A 19,998-nucleotide genomic window follows, 5' to 3' on the forward strand; every position below is an offset into this window, starting at 1 on the left:
GCCACAAAATAGCTTAAAAAAAAGCAAAAAATAAGATGATAAAAACTGCCTCCAATTTTAATGATACAGGAAGCATCTAATACACAAAGAAAAGCAATATATTCAAGGTCTGAAATCATCGAAGAGGAAAAGAGAAACACCATCATTTTAGTCATCTTTGTTCTTTGCCTAAGATGTGTCCTTCACGGAACTTGACTGGCCACAAAAGGATTCAACACAAATTAATAACTGCTAAACTGCTTCTGATCTGCAGATCATATTGTCCTGCTGACAGATCATGCATGGTGAAGTAGAAGAGCTGATACAGGATAGTGAAACCAGCAATGAACCTGAGAAAATTTAGAAGGTGCAGCTGGAATATAAATAGACAAAAAGCAGCCTCTATAAAAGGAAAGGAAATAAATATGGGAACACACAAAAGCTAAAGGCAATGGTAACCCAAACACAGTTTACTTCCTCCAAAATGTGTGCATGAAGTTTTGAGCATGTGATTATCATCAGATTAGCAAGAACAAGAAAAAGAGTAATGACAATATAAATTATCAAGAGTAAAATGAATGTTTTATCTTTGATAAGTTCTGTCTTCAGTCAGAGGTATTTAAACCCTGATTAAATGGAACCCAGAAGCATCCATGGAGAGTCAGATTGAATCAGGATACAAGCATTACATGTTTTCATTACATTTCAGTTATGTAGCCTGTCCAGATCTTAAGGATTTACTCATAAGGTTTTTACTCATATATTTCCTTACAGTTGGACATAGATATAATGATGATAATAGTGCAGCAGACAAATGTTGACAAAAAGAGGCAGCAAACTTTGAAGCAATCCCTTACCCCTTCATTGGTTTACCCGTGGATATAAACCCAGGCTATTTTCTTTCTTAATTTACGACAAAGACGCTGATTTCTGAAAGCTGTGTTTTAGAAATGTTGATTAAATCTCCTACAAATGAACACTGTTGTTTAAATCTCTTACTTATGTTTACCTGAGTATTTTGCATCAATGAACCACAGTAGCTTAGATCTGATTCTGAATGTGTAATTTTTCCAGGCCAATAAAAAGTTTTTTAAAAAGTTTGGAGCTTTCTTAATGAAATGTAGAAAATGCTTAGGGAAGTGGAGGGTAATCTGGTGAAAAGACAGATGAAATCAAGATACTAAGGGAAAGATTGATCACAAAGCAGAATTGCAGAGAAGGAAGATGAAACACTAGAAGCAGATAAGTTTATCTAGTGAATGTATAGAGGAAGAAAGCAAAGAAGATAACAGATCTAGAGACAAAGACAACAGGATGGTCGCTGAAGAGGAAGGTTGAGAGATGATTTTTTGTCTCAGGCATTCACTGTGTTCTTCTGGCAAGGCAATGGTGCAAAAGCAGTTACTGCATCAGGAAGGAAAAAAAATCAAGACACACTGTTTGTTTTGCAATTAAAACAGCAAATTAGTACTCCTGAAACCTATAATTTTGCTTCCTGGTTTTGTTTGAAACTTCAGTTTTCTTGGACAAGGCAATCACTACTCTTCAGTTTCCTATTTATAAACTAGGGTGATAGTACTTATTTCCTGTCATCTTCTTCTTAACTTAGTTGTCTAAGTTATGACAGGACCCATATCTCAGTCTGTTCCTGCCTAGAGGTTGGCAAAATAGCCTGGTTCAGACTGGGACTGTTTGTTACACTGGGGTTTTGCTGTAACCACGGTAAGGCAGAGAGGAACAGAAAAGCCAAAGAAACTGACTAAAGTCTTAATATCAGGAACTAAAAGCGATTACTTAAAAATACATATTTGTGTTCTTTTATTTTCTTTCTGATCTTATCAAATATACTCAAGGCACATTTCAGCTTATTTTTAATTTATTCCCTTGAATCTTACTTTTACTTCAAAAGAAAGTGGTTGTTCTCATACAAGAGCTTGGGCTTTCTGAAAAACACCAGCTCTCATCAGCCTCTTGATAAAATCATAAGAGCTGAAAACATTGAGAGTTCCTTTTGTTTTAATAACCTCTCTTTCTTGAATATTTAGTGCTCATTTGAATACTTATCATAAATAAAAATTAAAACCTTATGTTTGCGAGGAGTGTGAGCATATTTGGGATTAAAATGAGTGACATCCCTCAAAAAAGAGGGCTTTTGAAGGGTTATCTTTCTTAAAGCAGTGCTCTATCTGCAAGTGTATTCTGAGTCCAGCATGCTATACAAACAAGAAAACAAAGCAGAGGAATTCTGTAAATGAGAAGCAGAACTGGGAAAAAGATTCTGTTTGGTTCATCTGCACTAGCAGTTGTATAACTTTAAATATTAACAACACTAAAAAATGAGTTTCTAATATAATTAAAAATTCTTTAAACAGTGGTTTAAATTATAGTTCTTTTTAATTTAATTTTCATTATTTGCAATTTGCCTATACAAATAAGGTGTTGTTTTCAGAAACAATTTGCTGAGAAGCCTGCAAGAAGATGCTGAATTGGGATATATCACACACACACGACAATGTAAACAACAGAAAAATATGGAAAAATAACAAAGACAAATGTACCCTCTACAGCATTAAAGTTACAGAATGTCTAGAGATGAGGAGCAGCTAATATAGGAGAAAGTGGTTTATAATTTGGAGAAAATGTCCAAGTTAATAATTTGCAGGTGAAATGTATGAACTTTGCAACTATCCAACTAAAGTTCCATACTAAAGCTAGCTGCTCTCCTGGACTTTTTTTTTTTTTTTTTTTTTTTTTAATATGGAGACAACCTCTGGCATTTATTAAAATTTATAATCTTCCATTCAAAGGGAGTTCCTGCTGAGTTTAGATATGGCCTATATTTCTTGCCATATAAGCCATTAATTAAGCACCTGGAACAGAAATGTTCTCAGTGGCAAGGCCAAGGCATCACCTGCTCAAAGGGACGTGAAGTTGTCAAATGAGGATCTCTAAGCCATTTTAGAAAACAGAAGGGCATTGTGCCTAGATACCAAACTACAAACAAATCTTAACAATGGGTAAATTGTAGTAAGGAACAAGGCATGCATATTTTATCATGTTGTCTTGTGCTGTTTGTGGTTTTATTTAAAACAAAGAGTACTTGTGGGTTAAACTGCTCAAATACTCCATGCAATTACACTTGGGCTCGGCCTGGAAAACGAGTCCTGGGGACACTCGTAGTGTTAGGAGTACAATAAAGATGATGTGCCTCATGGCAGACCTGGTCCGTGGGGATGTTGTACACGTGGGAGCTGCTGAGAGCAAGGCTAGAGCAGAGCTATCAGGGTGAAGAGCGCTGTGTGGGTGCCTTGCTCGGGTTTCAGGGCTGATGGAGGAGCGTCTGTGCCGACGGGGAAATAAAGAAGCCAGATCAAGTCCTGCATCATTAGGTTATTTAATAGGTGTTTCTCCGAGAACTGAGCAACAACGGAGATCTGGGCCCAAAGCGGGCAGTGTTCCACTATCTCGTTTTGAGAAAGTGGTTGCTTTGTCCTCCCGCTGTGGCTTGCATTACACACAACACAAGTGTGCACATAATTTTGTTACACATATACATAATACTAAAGCCTCCCTGACGCCGCTCCCCTCATAGACCAGTCCTCACGGAAGTCTGGCTGTCCAGAGCCTGGGATGGCAGCAGTGCCAAGCTGTTATGCAGGAGGCTCACGTAAGGAGAGGAGGACCCTTCTCTGGGACACGCACCCCAGGCACTCCCGCACAGCCCTCGGCAGGTGCCGCTCGGGCCTCACCGCTCTGCCCGGGGCCCGGCCCCGTGCGGCGACCGCGGCCGGTCCCGGCGGCGCTCGGGGGGCAGGGCGGGCCGGCAGAGGTGGCCGCAGTCCCCGCCTCTCCCGCCGGTTGCTCGGCGAAGGCCGGGCCGGGAGCAGCCGCTCACCGGCGCCGTGGCCCGCCGGAGCCATGAGCTCCCACCGCAGCGAGAGCGACTGGCAGGGGCTGCTGAGCGAGGTGAGGCGGCGGGGGGCCCGCGGGCTGGGGCGCCGGGCGCCGAGGCAGAGCGGCGGGCGGGCCCGGCTGCTCCCCGCGCCTCGAGGAAATGCCGGGGAGAGCGGCACAGCCGCCGGCAGGGGAGCCGGCCCGCGGCCGAGCAGGCGGCAGCGGCTGGAGCGGCGGGCGGGGGGCGCCGAGGTGTGCCGGCCGCGGCTGCGCTGCGTGGCCACGTCTGCCCCTGGCCCTGCCCTGCTCGGGCTGCCGCCGCGGCCCTGCGCTGCTGCCGAGCGCCGGCAGCAAGGGCCTGCGAACCTTCCCGTGTATCAACCGCCCTGGGGCTGCAGAGAGCAGGTTGTAGGCGCTGGTGCTGCTGCTGCGGCTGGTTTGAAACCGCTGAGGATTCCCTGAGCCGCGGGGATGGCCGAGGCCTCGGGCCCGGAGGAGCAGCGCAGTGCAGCTGCCGCACCTGCCCGGGAGACCGGGCTGTGCCCCTGTGCTGTGTGCCTTGCGTTCTTACTGCACTTGAATCACATATGAAAGGGTTTTGAGACCCATGGTGACATTTATACTATGGGAGAAAAGAATGTAATAGCACCGTGCCCATGAGCTTCAACAGGTGGAGGATTTTCCAGTTACATATATAGAAACATTATTGTCCACTGCATCCCCATTAAAACATCCACAGCATTTACAGGTACACATTTTCACGTAGGGTAAGTTATCAAACTCAAACCAACTTGAGGTCAGTATCATTTAAAGGAGTATTATTGAAGACAAAACTGTTTATTAGCCAAACTCATGAAGTAGGCTGGCATGCTGACTTTTACATTGCATTACTGTAAAAATAGTATTTTTATGCTTACAGCTAGCAGGTAAAACTGCAAATGACATTGGCCTGGACTGTCCTACAGTATGATGCACACAGGTGAATTCCCCTATTTTCAGGGGGGCTTTGCCTCCCTTATGTTAACTGAGTGTAAGGCCTGAGGCCCTGACCTATCGAAAAGATCTTTGAGTTTAGGGTATTGAACCTGTCACTACTCCTGGTGATTTCAATGGGAGTTTGTATGGGCCTAGATATGTGCTAGTACAGTACATCCAGAATTGGAGACTGTCTGTCAACACAGTACTTCCAAAGACACAAAATGATCCAACTTCACTTTCTGTGAAGAGTGCACTTTTAGTAGTGTGCACTACACCTGGTTGTGCAATGTTGGCATCTCCTTTCTCAAATGGGGTTTTATTTGGGATGGGGGTGATTTCAGATGGGAGACAAATCGTGAGGTGTGTTCAGAGGAAATGTTGCTATACCTTCCTTTAAAAAGTAATTTAGAATTACTTTGGAACTTTTTTACTGTGTATATAATTTAACCTAAAAACTCAGTGCTAAAATTGAGCACTTACTTCAGTTCAGGGGCTTATTGATTGTAGTAAAGTTTAATGAGTGTGATAAGCTACATTCTTGTAGATACTTAAACATACATATAATTTTTTTTTTTTTTTTTCAGGAAAAATTAGAAGCATAATGACTTATATTCCACCTTTCCTTCCTTTCTGACTGTTTCCACAGCAGGTTTGCAACCCATATTTCTGGGTAAAATCTGTAGTATGTGCTGTCAAGATACAGGTTTTTCTCTTTTGTCTTCCTCTTTCTTTGGCTGTTGTAATTCACTCCATGTGTTTTACCCATTAGCTCTAACATCCTAATGGGTCTGTGAGAAAGTGGCTCATACTTCTGAAATAACTTGTAATAAGTTTTTTTAATTTACCATATCACTCAGTAGTACAGATATTCTCAAGGCCTCCTAGCTTCAGTGTCTGCTGGGTATTTTTTTACCCCTGTGCATTTCAAAAAAATCCTGAAGTGCTTTCAAAACACAAGGTAACACAGGGAAGAAAAGACATGGTAGCTCTGAACAAACACTCTCCCATTGCAGGTGGTAGACAATTAAGACATAAGATGGAGTTAAAAATCTTGGTGTGAAGGACCAGAAGCTGATGGGTTCAGACCTGTGGTCATGTACTTTTTCATTTCCATAAGCCAAATCCTCCAGGTTTGAAAGGTAGGAGTAGTTGAAATACTTGTCAAAGCAATGGTAAGTTTTAAAACTATGGTGCTACAGCTGTTAGGAAAAGTGGTTAGGATGTGTATTTGGTCCTTATGCACAAACACTTGTACACACAGCATTTATTTTTGTAGGTTGCCTTTCCATTTTTCATTAGAAAAAAAAAATTATTTTTGTATGTTTCAGTCTTTTTCTGTATTTACTCTTCTTTTTCCTTTTGACTTTGGTTCCATTTCAGTGCCTTTTGCTCTGTACCCTTTCACATACCTTTCTCTGTCTTTACTATTCTCACCACTAACTTCTTGCTTGTTCTTTTGCCTCCATAGTTATGTATTTTTCCACTTATTTTACAGCACACGTATTTCAGGCCTAGTGTGCACCTGGTACTCTGAACAATCTTTGCACCACATGTACCTTGAGCATTCTGTAAACTAACTGAATAGGATGACGTAGGTAGGAATACTGGGACAAAGCCAACTTAGCAAACACTGAATAGGCATAAGAATCATTATTTCCATTGGTAGTCTCACAAACTAAATGCAGAAGTGCTCACTTCAGGAGCAAGAATCCACATAAATTTTAACTGTTCTCTAGCTAAGTTTATGTATTGGTGATGGATGTATGGAGATAAATATATAGATATATACATATATGAAAGATTAATTACTCTGTTGAGTTATCATGTAGTTTTTCTGCTTGGGCTCTTGGTTTTTGTCTACCATGTATGTCACTCAGTGACCCACATTAAGAGTATTTAGAAGCCAGGGCAAAGTTGTAGGGTGAAGACCTGGTCAGTAACTGCTGAGATACAAGAGACTGAGCTGTAGCAAGGGCTTTCTTGCTGGCGGCCCAAGTCCTTCATAAACCAGTGATGTTCATAAATCTCAAAATACTATCCAAGAGTACATTCCATTCCTCATCACCATCCCTGGAGTTGTTCAAGGCCACTTTGGATGGGAGTCTGAGCAACCTGGTCTAGTTGAGGGTGTCCCTGCCTGTGGCAGTGGAGTTGAAATGACATGATCTTCAAGGTCCCTCAGATTTGCCAACTTCTATGCTTCTCTGTCACCTCACACACATTAGTGTTTAGTGCTATTTACAGCTACTCATTTGTGACTGTGCCTCCTAAAGTTAGTTTGAAGAGATGTAATTTCCATTTAATTTTTCATTCACGAGAGGCTGTTTCTTGGTTATTGACTGCCTGTGGTCTTCAGCAGCACAGGCGAAAGTGATATGCTTGTTTCTTGAGCTCCCTTGCCTAGTAATTTTGGACTTACCAAACTGTTGAGCAGTAGTTCTAGCTAAAATAGCTAGATTTCAACATGATTTCCAGACATGACTTCTGAAGAGATACCTAGCCTGCTTGTAATTGGCAGAGCACATTTTTCCCATTGGTTGCACAATTTTTTATGTGGACAAGAGAGAAGAGGAAGGAAAACTGGTGAGATTTTCATATTTCTATTATCTCTGTAACATTCTGTCATGTATCCTTCTCAAACGAAGCATGAAATACAAATTTGCCAAACCTCTATGAGTGGCCCAGCAGGCTTTGGAACCACTAGTTTAACAGTTTTTCTTGATGTGGACAAATACAGGGGCTGTAGGGAAGAACAAAGTGAAGCAGATAATCTAAGGTCTCTGGTTGGTTGGGATGGCATTGTAATGACTTTGACATTTGGGAAATGAAATGAAAATGCTAAAAGAGTTGGCACTGTGATTTACTGTACTCCAAAATTCCCTGGAGCTGTGGGAGAGTGCTGTGAAGACCTGCATGCTGGACTTTTGGGCAACCAAAAAAAGTGTTTACTTTTTTACATGTTTCCATGTTTCAAGTTGGACTAAGGGGCCCACAGGGATGTTGTGAAACAAGCAGAGAGAAATTGATAATGTTATCTGATACACAGCATATAAATCTTCTGAGGGTTGGGCCACATTACACAGAAATGTTAACGACTAAATTGTGGTATTCATAAGTGGCCAGTGAAGATGATGTGGTGTTGTATTGCCATCAAGACAAGACATGGTGTTCTGAGGAGCTGCTTATATCATTTCTATCATCAGTTAAAGATACCAGCCTGTTTTGTGTTTCAGCAGCCGGGAGGCAGCCAGTGAAGCAAGAGCTGGGTGGCAGGAAAAGCAGAGTTGATATGGTGGGATAAAACCAAGGTCACTGTATTATTTCAGGTTTTATCAGAGATAAATCACATCAGGAAGTGAGATGGCAAGCAAATGGCCAGTAATTGTATATTTCTCTGGGTCTGAGTGCTTGGCTCTTTCAGATAAGTTAATAGTTTAATCTGAAGTCAAAGGGAGCCACATTATAGAAACACAGTCAGCAAACATCCCAAACGTGAGATTGCAGTGCATCTTGGGGCCCTTCAGTTTCTGCAACAGAATTGTCTCCAAGAGTACAGTCAGGAGAAATTTGATAAAACTTCAGGCAATTTGGTAACAGCTGGATCTCTTGTCAAAAGATGGTGAGTAGATGTCATGGTTTCTCAGAGAGCAGGGTTGATGATAGGTTTCAAGGTCCAATGTAATGTAGTAGCCTTTCAGCATTTGAGGACACAAGGCGCTCAAGTGTCAAGAGAAGACAGAATATTATCCACAGTGATTCCAAAGCACAGATTGGAGATAGTATCTCTGCTTCTATTTGCAGAAAATTAGATGTTTTCCAAGACATTAATTGTCATTAAATACCAAAATATAGGCCAGTAACTTGTACAAATTTAAAAAAAAAAAATCTGTTAGGAATTCAGTGTGTTTGTTGGTTTAAAAAAAAGTCTAAAACCTTGACCGTGTCCCAGCTTCATCAGATTATTAGACCGTGTCTACAGCGTCATTAATGAGATCTACCCAGATTTGTCACTAAAAATAGCAATGGACAAATACTAAGTGTTCGATGCAGAGGGTCACCTTGGAGCAGTTACACTCTCCTGTAATGTCAGTCTCTTTTTACTCAATTTCATCAAAGTAGTCATCTGGCTGTAAAGCAGTTCAGGCAATAATGTAGGATGCCACATATATTCCCTTAATTATTATGATCTTCCTTGTAGCAATTATAATTTACTTTATTGCAGATAACAGCACATTGGTAGATAAAAGTCACTAGACAGATATGTAAAGTTGTACATTGTATCTTTTAGATTGAATGTATAGCAGCGGGTTCTCATTTGGCTTTGTTTTTAAATTCATAGATTATTTTGTACCAATAATTTAAAAGAAACAAAAGACAATAAGAATATTTCATAATAACTGTAGTGCATAACAGAATTCAATTGTTTGTCTCACTGACAGACAGCACCTGAGATGTGGGCTTTCCTTCAGTTGTAGGGGAGGAAGTCTCTACATGAGTGAATGTCAGAAGCATCCACTTTTTTTCAGAATACTTTTATTATATAATACTTTTTTTCTGAATATTTTTTTTTCAGACTGTTTGAGAAAATTTGCCTTATTTCTTTCATTGCTCCAAAATGACTTGTCACACTCGTATGTTCTTTTTGACAGCATACCAATTTTGTTGCACTTATTTGTCCATATAAGGGAAATTGCTGATGGGACTCAGTTATTTCCCTGACTAGAACCCATTTCTGGTATACAGTTGTTGGGTCATTTTATGGCCATTATTGCTGGCCTGTTTTTTAACATTCAGAAACAAATACATTGAATAACGTCTTTGAGGTCTGTCTTTGTGAAATTTGGTTTTCCTTCAGTAATGGTAATGAAAACTGCAAACATAGCCCTGTTGAATAATCAGATTCCACAGAAATGCTCTGGCTTTATTGTTTCTCATACCATAAGCCCATGGAAACAAATTATTATGTTATTACTGGTTTTATTCTGTTTATTTGGGAAAGTCAATATGTGTAAAGGCAAAAAATTACTTCAAAAAGCCTTTTATGTGGTCATTTTTATATTAAAATCCAAATAGTACATTGAGAAGAGATGCCAACATCATCAGTATGTAGTTCATCTAGTTAAAACAGATTTTAAACAAGGAGGCCATCATTATTCCTTTTCATTTAGATCCTGAACATTGCTGTCCCCAGTCTGTTTATGGTTCGTTATCCTCAGGCTAATGGGTAGTGGAGAGTTCCCCAGCCCCTTCTAGTGCTGCTGTAAAAGGTGAAGCCTTCTTGTATGCTCTGAGTGTGTCCTTTGTAGAGGGTTGTGACTCATGGCAGAAGCAGGATTTGTTTGCTGCTAGGTCTGTATTTCCTGCTGGGTAAGTGCTGGGTTTTGCAGTCTAATCCACATGCTCTGGTTCACTCCTGACTCTCATACACGGTTTCATCCAGCAGCTCTTGAGGCAAGGTTTGCAGGCACCTGCAGGTATTGTGGGTGTATAAGGCAAGATGTTTGGCTTCTTTCCACTCCCACTGTGTGCATGGTATCGGCTGCTCTACTCCACACAGGTGTTGGCTGGATGGGCCAGCTTCATTCTTGTTGGGATTCTTCCTGTTAAAGGAACAGGACAGGCTACTTGGTTCAGGGCTTTAGGCTGTTGAGGTTTGGTTTTTTTAAAAGTGATTGGGAGGTTTTATTTTACTCATTTTTATTAGCAACTACTCTATCAGATTGTTAATATTTAGAAACAGTTTAGCAAAGGCTTATTTTAGAATTACTTAGGGAATGAAATAGGTGAAAAAAGAAGAGAGATTGACAAATATTTCACTGTAAGGGAAGGAATTACTTTATCAAGTTTGAAGCAGTTTAGTATAATCACTTACTGACAATATTAAAGTTTAGCTTCTCATACCTTTCAGTCCTTTATCAGGGGATTTGACATTTGTGTAAGGTATCAGTAAGGACATAAGTACATAGGTACACTTTCCTTTGTTGATGCCAAGGCATCATAATCCAGAAAATTTATGGCAGGATTTCAACTTCAGTATTGCCAGAAATAAAATTAATCCAAGGTGGAAGCGTCCTTTTTGAGAGTTCACATCCTTCTTGGAACTGCTTTTCTCATTTCCTTCCCACTTTTTTTGCAAGTAAGCATTTACCATTTTTGGAAAAGGTTGTCTGTACTAATACACCAAACTCACTTTTTCCTTTCTCATTGACTTGAAATTGAGGTTAACAAAGTTAGTTCCAAGCAAGTAGTACATAGAAAGAATGATTTTTGTCCCAAAGAACAGCACTGGCTTGAACAGTATGGAAGTGCTGATGTTCTTGCTTTGTGCAAGAGCCCATAATGACAAAGTATTCTTGTCAGAGGATATAATGAAACTATAAATTGTTTTCATGACTGCTGTGGTATTTGGTCTCTTGCAGATCACATTCAGAAAGCATTTAGAGCCACATCTTATGTCAGTAACATCAGAAATAGAAATACATACTTTAGCATGAGCAGTGTCAAGTGAAGGGCTAATAAGTATCTGCTGATCGAACATCATGTTAAGTGAAAAAAGTTACCTGGAAGTTCTGATAGGTAACATTGAGGATGACATACACCTTACTCTTCCTTTCAATGGGGAAAGGCAACGAAGCAGATCAGACTAATGCAGAACAGCTAAGATTTGCAAGTTCTGCTTCGCTTAGTGCGTGAGTCCTTCACATGAGAAGTGGTGGCTGCAGGGGAAGGCTCATCCTCTGCCCTCCCTCCCCCTTTAGGTGTTTGTGGCATTCCTGCATTATTTCCCTTTTTATTTTTGCCTCAAACAAGCATGTGCCTGTAGTATCACAGCATAATTAAGTTTCTTTTATGTGTGGTGTTAGGGCATCACACTATAATTGTTTCCTAGTCAAGGTAAATTTTGGTTATCATTCATGTGGCCCCTTTTGCTGTTACAAAACAGCAAAACCCTTTTGCTGTTGCATGGTGCCATTTCAGTGTCCAGTTGCGAGGCTGAGTCCAGAGGACATTGCTGGTAGTGGGAAGAAGGACGGCAGTGGGAAGTGAAGCAGGAACGATTGGTTGCTACCTGGCAGCTGGTTATTGTGAGCACATAAAGAGATTTTGGAAATGCTTCTTCCTTCTAGCAGCCTTGTCAGGGCTGCTGGGCAAATTGTAAGGTTCCTCATGCTATTACATTTAAGGAAAAGAATGAGAAACTCAAATTGATAAATTTTTCTGAGTCACAGTGATCAGGTGAACATGTGGCCTTACAGATGGATTTCAAGCTTTCTGTATGAGATACCTTCCCCATGATTGTTATTAATAATATGACTTGTGGCAGACTTTGATCTTGTGCAATCTTCCTCCAACTTTTCACAGTGGAACCTGAGCCTCCTGAGTATCCAGTACTGACTCAGGTAGAAATGGCTTGTTACATGTATGGGTTTTTTCTCTTCTGCAGTATCTGGTGTGCAAAAGGAAACTCGAAAGTAAAAAGGAGGCATTGCTAATCCTTTCCAAAGAGCTGGACACCTGTCAACAAGAAAGAGACCAGTACAAACTTATGGCCAACCAGTTGCGGGAACGACACCAGTCTCTGAAAAAGAAGTATCGGGAGCTGATTGTAGGTTGTTCTTTATGAAGACTGTATAACTAGGGGACAAAGGTGAACTTCCAAAAAAAAATTGGAAAGAAGTCCATAATGGCTGCTGTAAAAATGTTTATGTACTTGTTTGCAGTATTCCTGCAGTTGGACAGCCCTGATCATATTATTACTCATTTGTTCTACATTCATGAGGCAGTGCTTGTTATATAGGATGGAGAAATGCAGTGCATGCTCTGAGGAAATCAGTTTCAGTGATAATTCCATTTAAAAACTGACTGTGGTATTATTATTCGACAGAAACTTAATGTACCAGTATGAACATTAATGCAACACAAATTTGTAATGAACTGGTGTTCTAGAAATCTAAACAGATCTTCAACTTTAGAATTTTTTTAATTTGAAGTTAGTATTACTGGTATTAATCAGTAGTATGTAAAAAAAAATTGTTAGCGTTTTAGTTAAAATATATGTTCTGCAATTAGATTCACAGAATTAATATATTTTCTGGTTTCAGGAATAATCTGCCAATAAAATGTATCTTTTTATTTGTAGGATGGGGATCCATCGCTTCCACCTGAAAAGAGGAAACAGGTAGGAGTTTTTTTCAGGTGATGTTATTTATCTGCTACAAAAGTACTTTGCAAAAGACTAAAAATATTAATTAAGAAATCTGGTGAAAAAGCAAGCATTTCTGAATATTGAAAAGCTGAATCTTTAAAATGTGAAATTATGCTTTTGTCTACACATTTCACTGTGAAATACCTGAACTATAGAATATATGGCTGTTGCTTTCATGTTCACCTGAGACTGAAATTGGTCAGTGTATAGAGACTTGAGATTGTTCTCCTTGTTGTTTATTCTTCTGTATTGAGGCCTAAAATGGATTTGTGACAGAACTTCTCATACTTAAAAGTAAGCTGGGAATGCATTGTCTGCTTTCCATAATTGTTAATTTATTGTTGTGAGTGTTGTTTTCCATTAAGTATTCTCCCAGGCCACTTGGACTCTGAGTTATAAATGGTAAAACAATGATAATTGCATTTTATGGTTCCCCTGAAAAACTTCTTGCCTGCTCACATGCATTTTTGTTCCTGGATATCCATATAGTGTGTCCCTGTTGTGGAATGTTGGTTGTCACATCTTAAAATTAAGATAATTTTTAGAGAAAAATGGCACCCAAAAGTCAATGTGTGGAGCAGGGAGATGAGGACAATCTAAAAGAACAAAAATTGTTGCGGTAATTGGTAGTTTTGGAAGTCTTAACTATGTTTAAAACATGTTTATTACATTCTGTTAATGGATCAGAAGTTTTACTCATCACCCTTTCCCAGAGAGTTTGCACGTAGTTCTTGCTATTTGCTTAAAATTTTATGGCTTAGGGTTTTGGTTGCTTTAAACTAAACTTCCAGAGGCAATATAATTACTCCTTCAGGCACTTAAACAAATAGCTGCCAAGAAGTCAGTGGCTCAGTGTAGAATCATTTAACTTCCTCATTATTTAGCATAATTTATTTGCAATTCTGTTATTTCAACAGAATTCTAATAAAACTTTATGACCAGATACAAGTTTGTGCATTTTGAGTGTTGCTGAGGAATATCCAGTTGAAGGAGAAAAACCAAAGCAATGTATGCATCATTACAGAGATAAGTAGGAAGAGAGATTTGCCATCCCATAGCTCATCTGATTCATCTTTCATCTTTCAAAATAAATAAAATTGGCAATTGTTTCTAAAATACTAGCCAAATTCAGTCAAAATTCAGAAGCTGTGACTGCATTAAGTTTTGGCAATTTGTCTTACCAGGGCAAATGCCTGGAAAATCTTTAATCTACCTAGGAGTAATTTTTTTTCCAAGGAAGTTACATGTTGATGCTAGGAGCAGTGAAAGAAAGAAAATCTTGTCTTCAGATGGGGTCATTGAAAGGTTCCCTCCTAGAACAATATATATATTAGGTTGTACAGTAGTAGACTGTTAGTGTACTTCTTGAGTTTTCATTTTCCTGAAAAACGTGTCTGTAGCATACAAGGTGGAAAACCTAGAGTAGTTAGTACAACCTTTCTGAAGAAGAGTATAGTTTTGCTTTGAGAAATGCATCAGAGAGTAATAAAAGAAAGTTATGAATATTTTTCCATTATTACCATACATACATTTCTTAGCATTTTCTCACCTAAGAAAGAGGGAAGTTCACTCTCCCTTTTGTGCTTCTTCCATTCCCTATTTTCCTGGACCCCTAGAAGTGTGCTGGGAGAAGTTTGTGACCTCAGTCACTTTATGAAAGGAGACCCTGATCTCCAACGAATTCTGCACAACACAATGTGCATACTGTTTCCATGGTCAGAAATGAGATGAAAACATGATATGCTTAACAATTTTCTATCTGTTGTGTTGGTTTGCCACAATTGAGAAATTATTGCTTATTATTGAAATTTCAGTCTAGAACCTTAAATGTAATCATTTGGTTGTAATTGCTGCGGTCTTCTTGTCATCATTTTTCCTCTTTATTATCAATTAGGTTTGGTGACTGCTTGAAATGTTGTGTTTTCCACCATGCCTTCTCATCCTGTTTTCCAGCACAGAATTTTCATAGTTTTTATGGAAATATCATGTAACCAGGCATTTTCTGTCAGCAAGCAGCTAACTCAAAATCTGGTTTTGCAAAATTGTTACTTAAAGATACCTTAACATGCAGTGCTCTGTAGTGTTTTCCCTCTCAATGCTGTGTTTGCATCTCGGATCTTTTCCAGTCTAAACAATTCTATGATACTATGATGATTCTATCCAAAGATTGCTCTGTGTGCATCACCTTCTGCCAACCAGAAGAAGCAGAAAATGAGAAACAGTGCTACAGAAATCTCTATTTCTACTGTAGATGTTTCTCCATTAGTGTTGTTCACTTGTGAGCTGTCAGCGCTTTCCTGGCCCCTCGTGCCTAACACTTTCAAATGGTGTCGTTGAAGGTAGTTTTAAAACGTCTTACGGTGTCAGGTGTAGAGTAATTTTTTGATAAGTAATGGAAGGGTGAATTGTTTCAGGACAATAGGAATTAGGAAGAGTGTGTTTTATGTTAAAATTCATTCAGACGTGGTTGTAGTGGTCTAATCCCAGCCAGCAGCCAAGGCCCACGCAGCCCCTCACTCATTGCCTCACCAGGGCAATCAGAGAGAGAATCAGAAGAGTAAAAGCTATGGAACTTGTGGGTTGAGATGAAGAGTTTTATAGGAAAAGCAAAAGCTGCTCACACAAGCAAAGGAGAACAAAACAAGGAATTAATTCACGGCTTCCACATGCAGGCATGGTGTTTACTCATCCCTGGGAGAGCAGGGCCCTTTCAAGCATAATGGTGATTTGGAAAGAAGACAAATGCCGTCACACCAAACACCACCCCTTCCTCTTTCTTCCCCCCATTTTATATATTGAGTATGATGTCACATGGTGTGGAATATCCCTTGGTTCAATTTGGGTCACCTGTCCTGGCTGTGTCTCCTCCCAATCTCCCAGGCACCCCTCAACTTTCTTGCCAGCTTGACAGTACAAAAAGCAGAAAAGGCTTTGGGTCTGTGTCAGTCCTGCTCAGCAATAACAAAAACATCTCCATATTATCAGCTCTGTGTTCAGCTCAAATCTAAAGCATAGCCCCATATCAGCCACTGTGAAGAAAATTAACTCTACTCCAGCTGAAACCAGCACAATAGTAAACAGTAGACACTCCCTGTTTTGCAAGACATGTTACAATATTTCTCTGTCTAAATAGCCTCTGCTGAGAATCCTATAAAATAGAAATTCTACCATTCTATGGTTCTGCAATGATATGTATTTATATGCATTAACTGTGATACAGGATGTTTTAATGGAAGTTTACTAGTTATATGTTGGCCGGTGTTGCTGCACTGGGAAACTTAAAGAAGAAAACATAGATTAGATTTCTATAATTTTCATCTACATTGCTTAGATTTTCAATATAGCTTCAGTTTGGGAGAAGCTTTGCCATTAATATAACAAATCAGTGAGTCCTTCAACCTTCTATTTGAAATGGAAGTTTTTTTAATACAAATGAGATCCTTTGAATAAACAAAAATGAAGTAAAATGCGTTGTTAGGAAAACGGCTGTGCTGGGCTACAGTCCTAAATATGCTTTCCTTAATTTGATCTCTGTGAGACCTCTCAGTTGGAGATAATGGATTTGCACTGGGGCTGTGTGTCAAGAATAAAGCTACAATGCATATGTCACTGTGGAGGTCTTAGATTTGTATTTTAAATGTATAAGGAATCAAATTAAATGGAACTGAACACCAAAAGACCACAGAATAGTGGAGGTGGAAAGACAGCTCTTGAGGTCAACTAGTCCAATCTTCTTGCTCAAATACAACCACCTAGATGAAGTTGAATATTTTCAGTATGGCTTTGATTCTCTGTGACTCAACAGCCTCTCTGGGCAAACTGTTCCAGTGTTTGAGCACTCTCACAGAAAAAAGGGTGAGGGGCAGGACTCTTTGTCACCTTCTTGCTGTCCTAAGGAGCCTGTATCCCTTCATCACAGCACTCCAGTTGTGTGAGCTATCCCATGGATTCTCCATGATCCCAAAATTTGCAACCCTGTAACTACACACAGTCTTCAAACTCCTTCTGTTTATTCCCCCTGCTGCATGTGTTAGAGACCTCGGAGAGGCATCCAAGTGTGCTGGTTCTGTGGTACAGGCTTAGAGCTTTCCTACAAGGCTGTTCTATGGTAGTCTCCTTTTCTACATGCCTGTGGTCAAAGGAATTACACTTCAGCTCAGTTGCTTTGTGAATTGCTAAGTCCTTTCTCTTCCTTTGTCCCAGCCTCCTGGCTTGCCTACCCTATCCTAAGCTTCCTTATTCCCTCCCACATAATTTCAAGAGTAAAGCTCTCCTTTTAAAGTTCTCCAGCCTACTTGCAAAGATACTTCTGCCTCATGTGGTCAAGTGGATCCTGTGTCTCCCAAACAGCTGTTGAGCCTTAGAGAGGATCCCATGGTCCTAGAACCGTCTTTGAGGCTCCCATACTGAGTCCTGTAATGTAATTATGCCGTATTCCTAGCACAGAGCACAGCTTGATGATTAATCCTCCTACCAGCCAAAAAGTCCCACCAGAGAACCTGAAGGTCTGGGCCCTTAGTGCTGTTACAGTTATCCATAGGTGTATGCATCTCAGTGTATCCATAGGAATGAATTCCAAGATTCTGACTGCTTCAAGGAGCCTTGGTATCACAGCAGCATGGTACCCACTCACTGGGATGTTGGTCAGACAGCTTGTCTCCTGCTAATGAATATGTCCGTGGGCATGACATTTTGGCACAGGCATAACATCAGAAAGACCGGAGATTTCAGACAGGATTATGCTGTGACGTACCACAAATGGACCTATTTTGATCCCTTTCACTTCTAGCTCTGTCAGCCTACTCAGCTAGCACTATTCACTTCTGAAACAAACTTCAGGGATTACCTTATGATTGTTCATGACATCATCATAAATAATGACTAATGTGGCATTTTTTTTGTTAATTAATGAATTCACTAGGTTTTGCTAGGCTTGTGTTAAGGTGCACAATCTGCATTCAGAGTCCTATGAGAAAATCTGTAGATAAAATACACTACAGGGTAAGGAATAATTTTGTATTTATCTCACAGTGGTGCTGTGAAGATTAATATGATTTCCTCTTCTCTACAAGGGGTTTGAATATGAAAAACATTATGCATATGCCAAATGTGGACTGGTGCACTTTGCTTTGGTTTGAAGGTGCATGTGTTTGACTCCCATAGCATGAGGCAGCAGCTGGAAAACAGTGACACTGTCCTTGCAACACACAGAAAGCAATATTCCCATGGATTTCCTGGCTTCAGGAGCATAGCTAGTAGAGAGATTTTTGTTTCTGGACACTGAAATCATCTGTTCCATTGGTCAGAGCAGGTGGTAGTATGTAAAACCTAGAACTTGTTAGCCACACTAGGAGTCATGCTTTGTGAAGTGACACCATTGTTTCTTCAACAAATACATTTTGCATTAACACAGAATCATAGAATCATTTTGATTGCAAAAAAACTCAAAGACCATGAGTCCAGCCATTAACTTAATGCTGACAAGTCCACCAGTGAAATCCAGGACAGGAGAAATGCTCATTCTAATAGGTATGATAGTCCCTCAGGCCTGATGTGTACAACAGCTTCTTCTCTGTTTGCTGTGTCTTACCTTAATGAATAGAGAGACTTGTGCATACCTCTGCACCTGAGTACTCTCAGTAAATGTTCCATCAATTAATTACAACACTCAAAATGTTTAAGGGATTTTGACTCTTTTTGTGCATTATCTCAAAGCTTACGATGTCTTCAGGAGCTCAAAATATTTAGGAGAGGATTTTCTTCTTCTCTTGTTTTATGTCAAGTGACTGCTTGGCAAAGCTTTGATTTTTGGTGTTGCTTTTTGGCATGAAAATATGATCAAAATTAAGTGTATTTTGTTTTTTATACTCAGGATCTGTAATTTTAAAAGTCTTCTCTGGTTTTTCTTCTTGAAGAGAAAAATACAATAATTTTTGGATTTTATTGCAAGGAAGCTAGTGCTAAGGGAGGTCATCAGTTGCCATATCTTAGAGTGAACAGGGGGAGTTGGTAAGTAAAACAGGTTTTTCTGTGTTAATTCAGCCATTGTAAGCATATGAATTCATTGGAGGAGAAACTGCTCTTAAATTTGTGATCAGTCACACCCATCAAGCGTGCTGAACATTTCATCAAACCTTTTTCTATCAGACCTATAATTCAGTTTTCTTCTTTGTTTGAAGGTGTGGCTGCAACAAACATAAAAGACTGTAAATTGCAATATAGGAATGTTTGTATTTAAAAATACTTTTAAATTGTAAAAGTATGTTGGAAGTTTCCCCCTTTTCCCCCTCCCCATATTACTTTTTCAGGTAGTACCCTAATGGCAAAATGTTCTTCTTTATTTTTTTTTTAAGTGTCAGATAAGATTTATGTGCAAGAGAATTGAGAGCTATATTAAAGACTGTTACTATCCATCATTTTTAAAGTGCTGTGGAGAAAAAAATAATGCTGTGTGTATGTGTAGCTAGATTTGCAAAATGGTTAAAGGGGCCAAACTCCAGTGTGGTGCATAATGCCAGGGATGACTTTTTGGAGTTACTGTTGATTCTCATCAGGTCATTGGTCACTAGTGAGCAAAAATCTGTTGCTGCTTGACGGGTATTTACTGGCTTATGCTAATAAGTATTTATAGATATTTTTATTGGTATTTTTTTGATGCTCATCTATTGTTAAAAGAGTTCTTTTCCAACTTTTATCCCAAAAAAATATTCTTGAAAATTTTAACAAAGCCTAAGTGGAAAAGGAGGAAGTCTGGAGTAATCCCATCCCATTACATCTTTCACTCTCTGTTCAGTTCTGACCTATCATGCTTTTTTTCCTTTATGTAGTAAAGGTAGGCATTTCCCACTTGGCACTCTCACGGCCATCTTTTTCTCCTTTCTTCTCAGCTTCTGGTGGGATTGTTGGCTGTGGTTTCACTTGCATTTGGTCAGAAGAGAAAG

General features: G+C 39.6%; 1 protein-coding gene across 7 annotated transcripts in view; it reads left to right on the forward strand.

Annotated features, from left to right (window-relative positions):
• The first annotated feature begins 3,796 nt into the window (after positions 1-3,796).
• CCDC149 (coiled-coil domain containing 149) overlaps positions 3,797-19,998 on the forward strand; it is a 51,728-nt gene continuing 35,526 nt past the window's right edge. For 3 of the 7 annotated variants that reach the window (XM_033513566.1, XM_033513568.1, XM_033513569.1), the window contains exons 1-3: positions 3,799-3,945; positions 12,296-12,457; positions 12,992-13,030. In XM_033513566.1, the coding sequence (XP_033369457.1) occupies positions 3,898-3,945; positions 12,296-12,457; positions 12,992-13,030 (249 nt within the window). In that variant the 5' untranslated portion in view covers positions 3,799-3,897. Of the gene's footprint in view, positions 3,946-12,295; positions 12,500-12,991; positions 13,031-19,998 lie in introns of those variants that run through there. The other 4 variants (XM_033513567.1, XM_015624993.2, XM_015624995.3 and 1 more) reach the window with 4 other exon arrangements.

Source organism: Parus major, chromosome 4, assembly GCF_001522545.3.
Source record: "Parus major isolate Abel chromosome 4, Parus_major1.1, whole genome shotgun sequence".
Classification (NCBI taxonomy): domain Eukaryota; kingdom Metazoa; phylum Chordata; class Aves; order Passeriformes; family Paridae; genus Parus; species Parus major.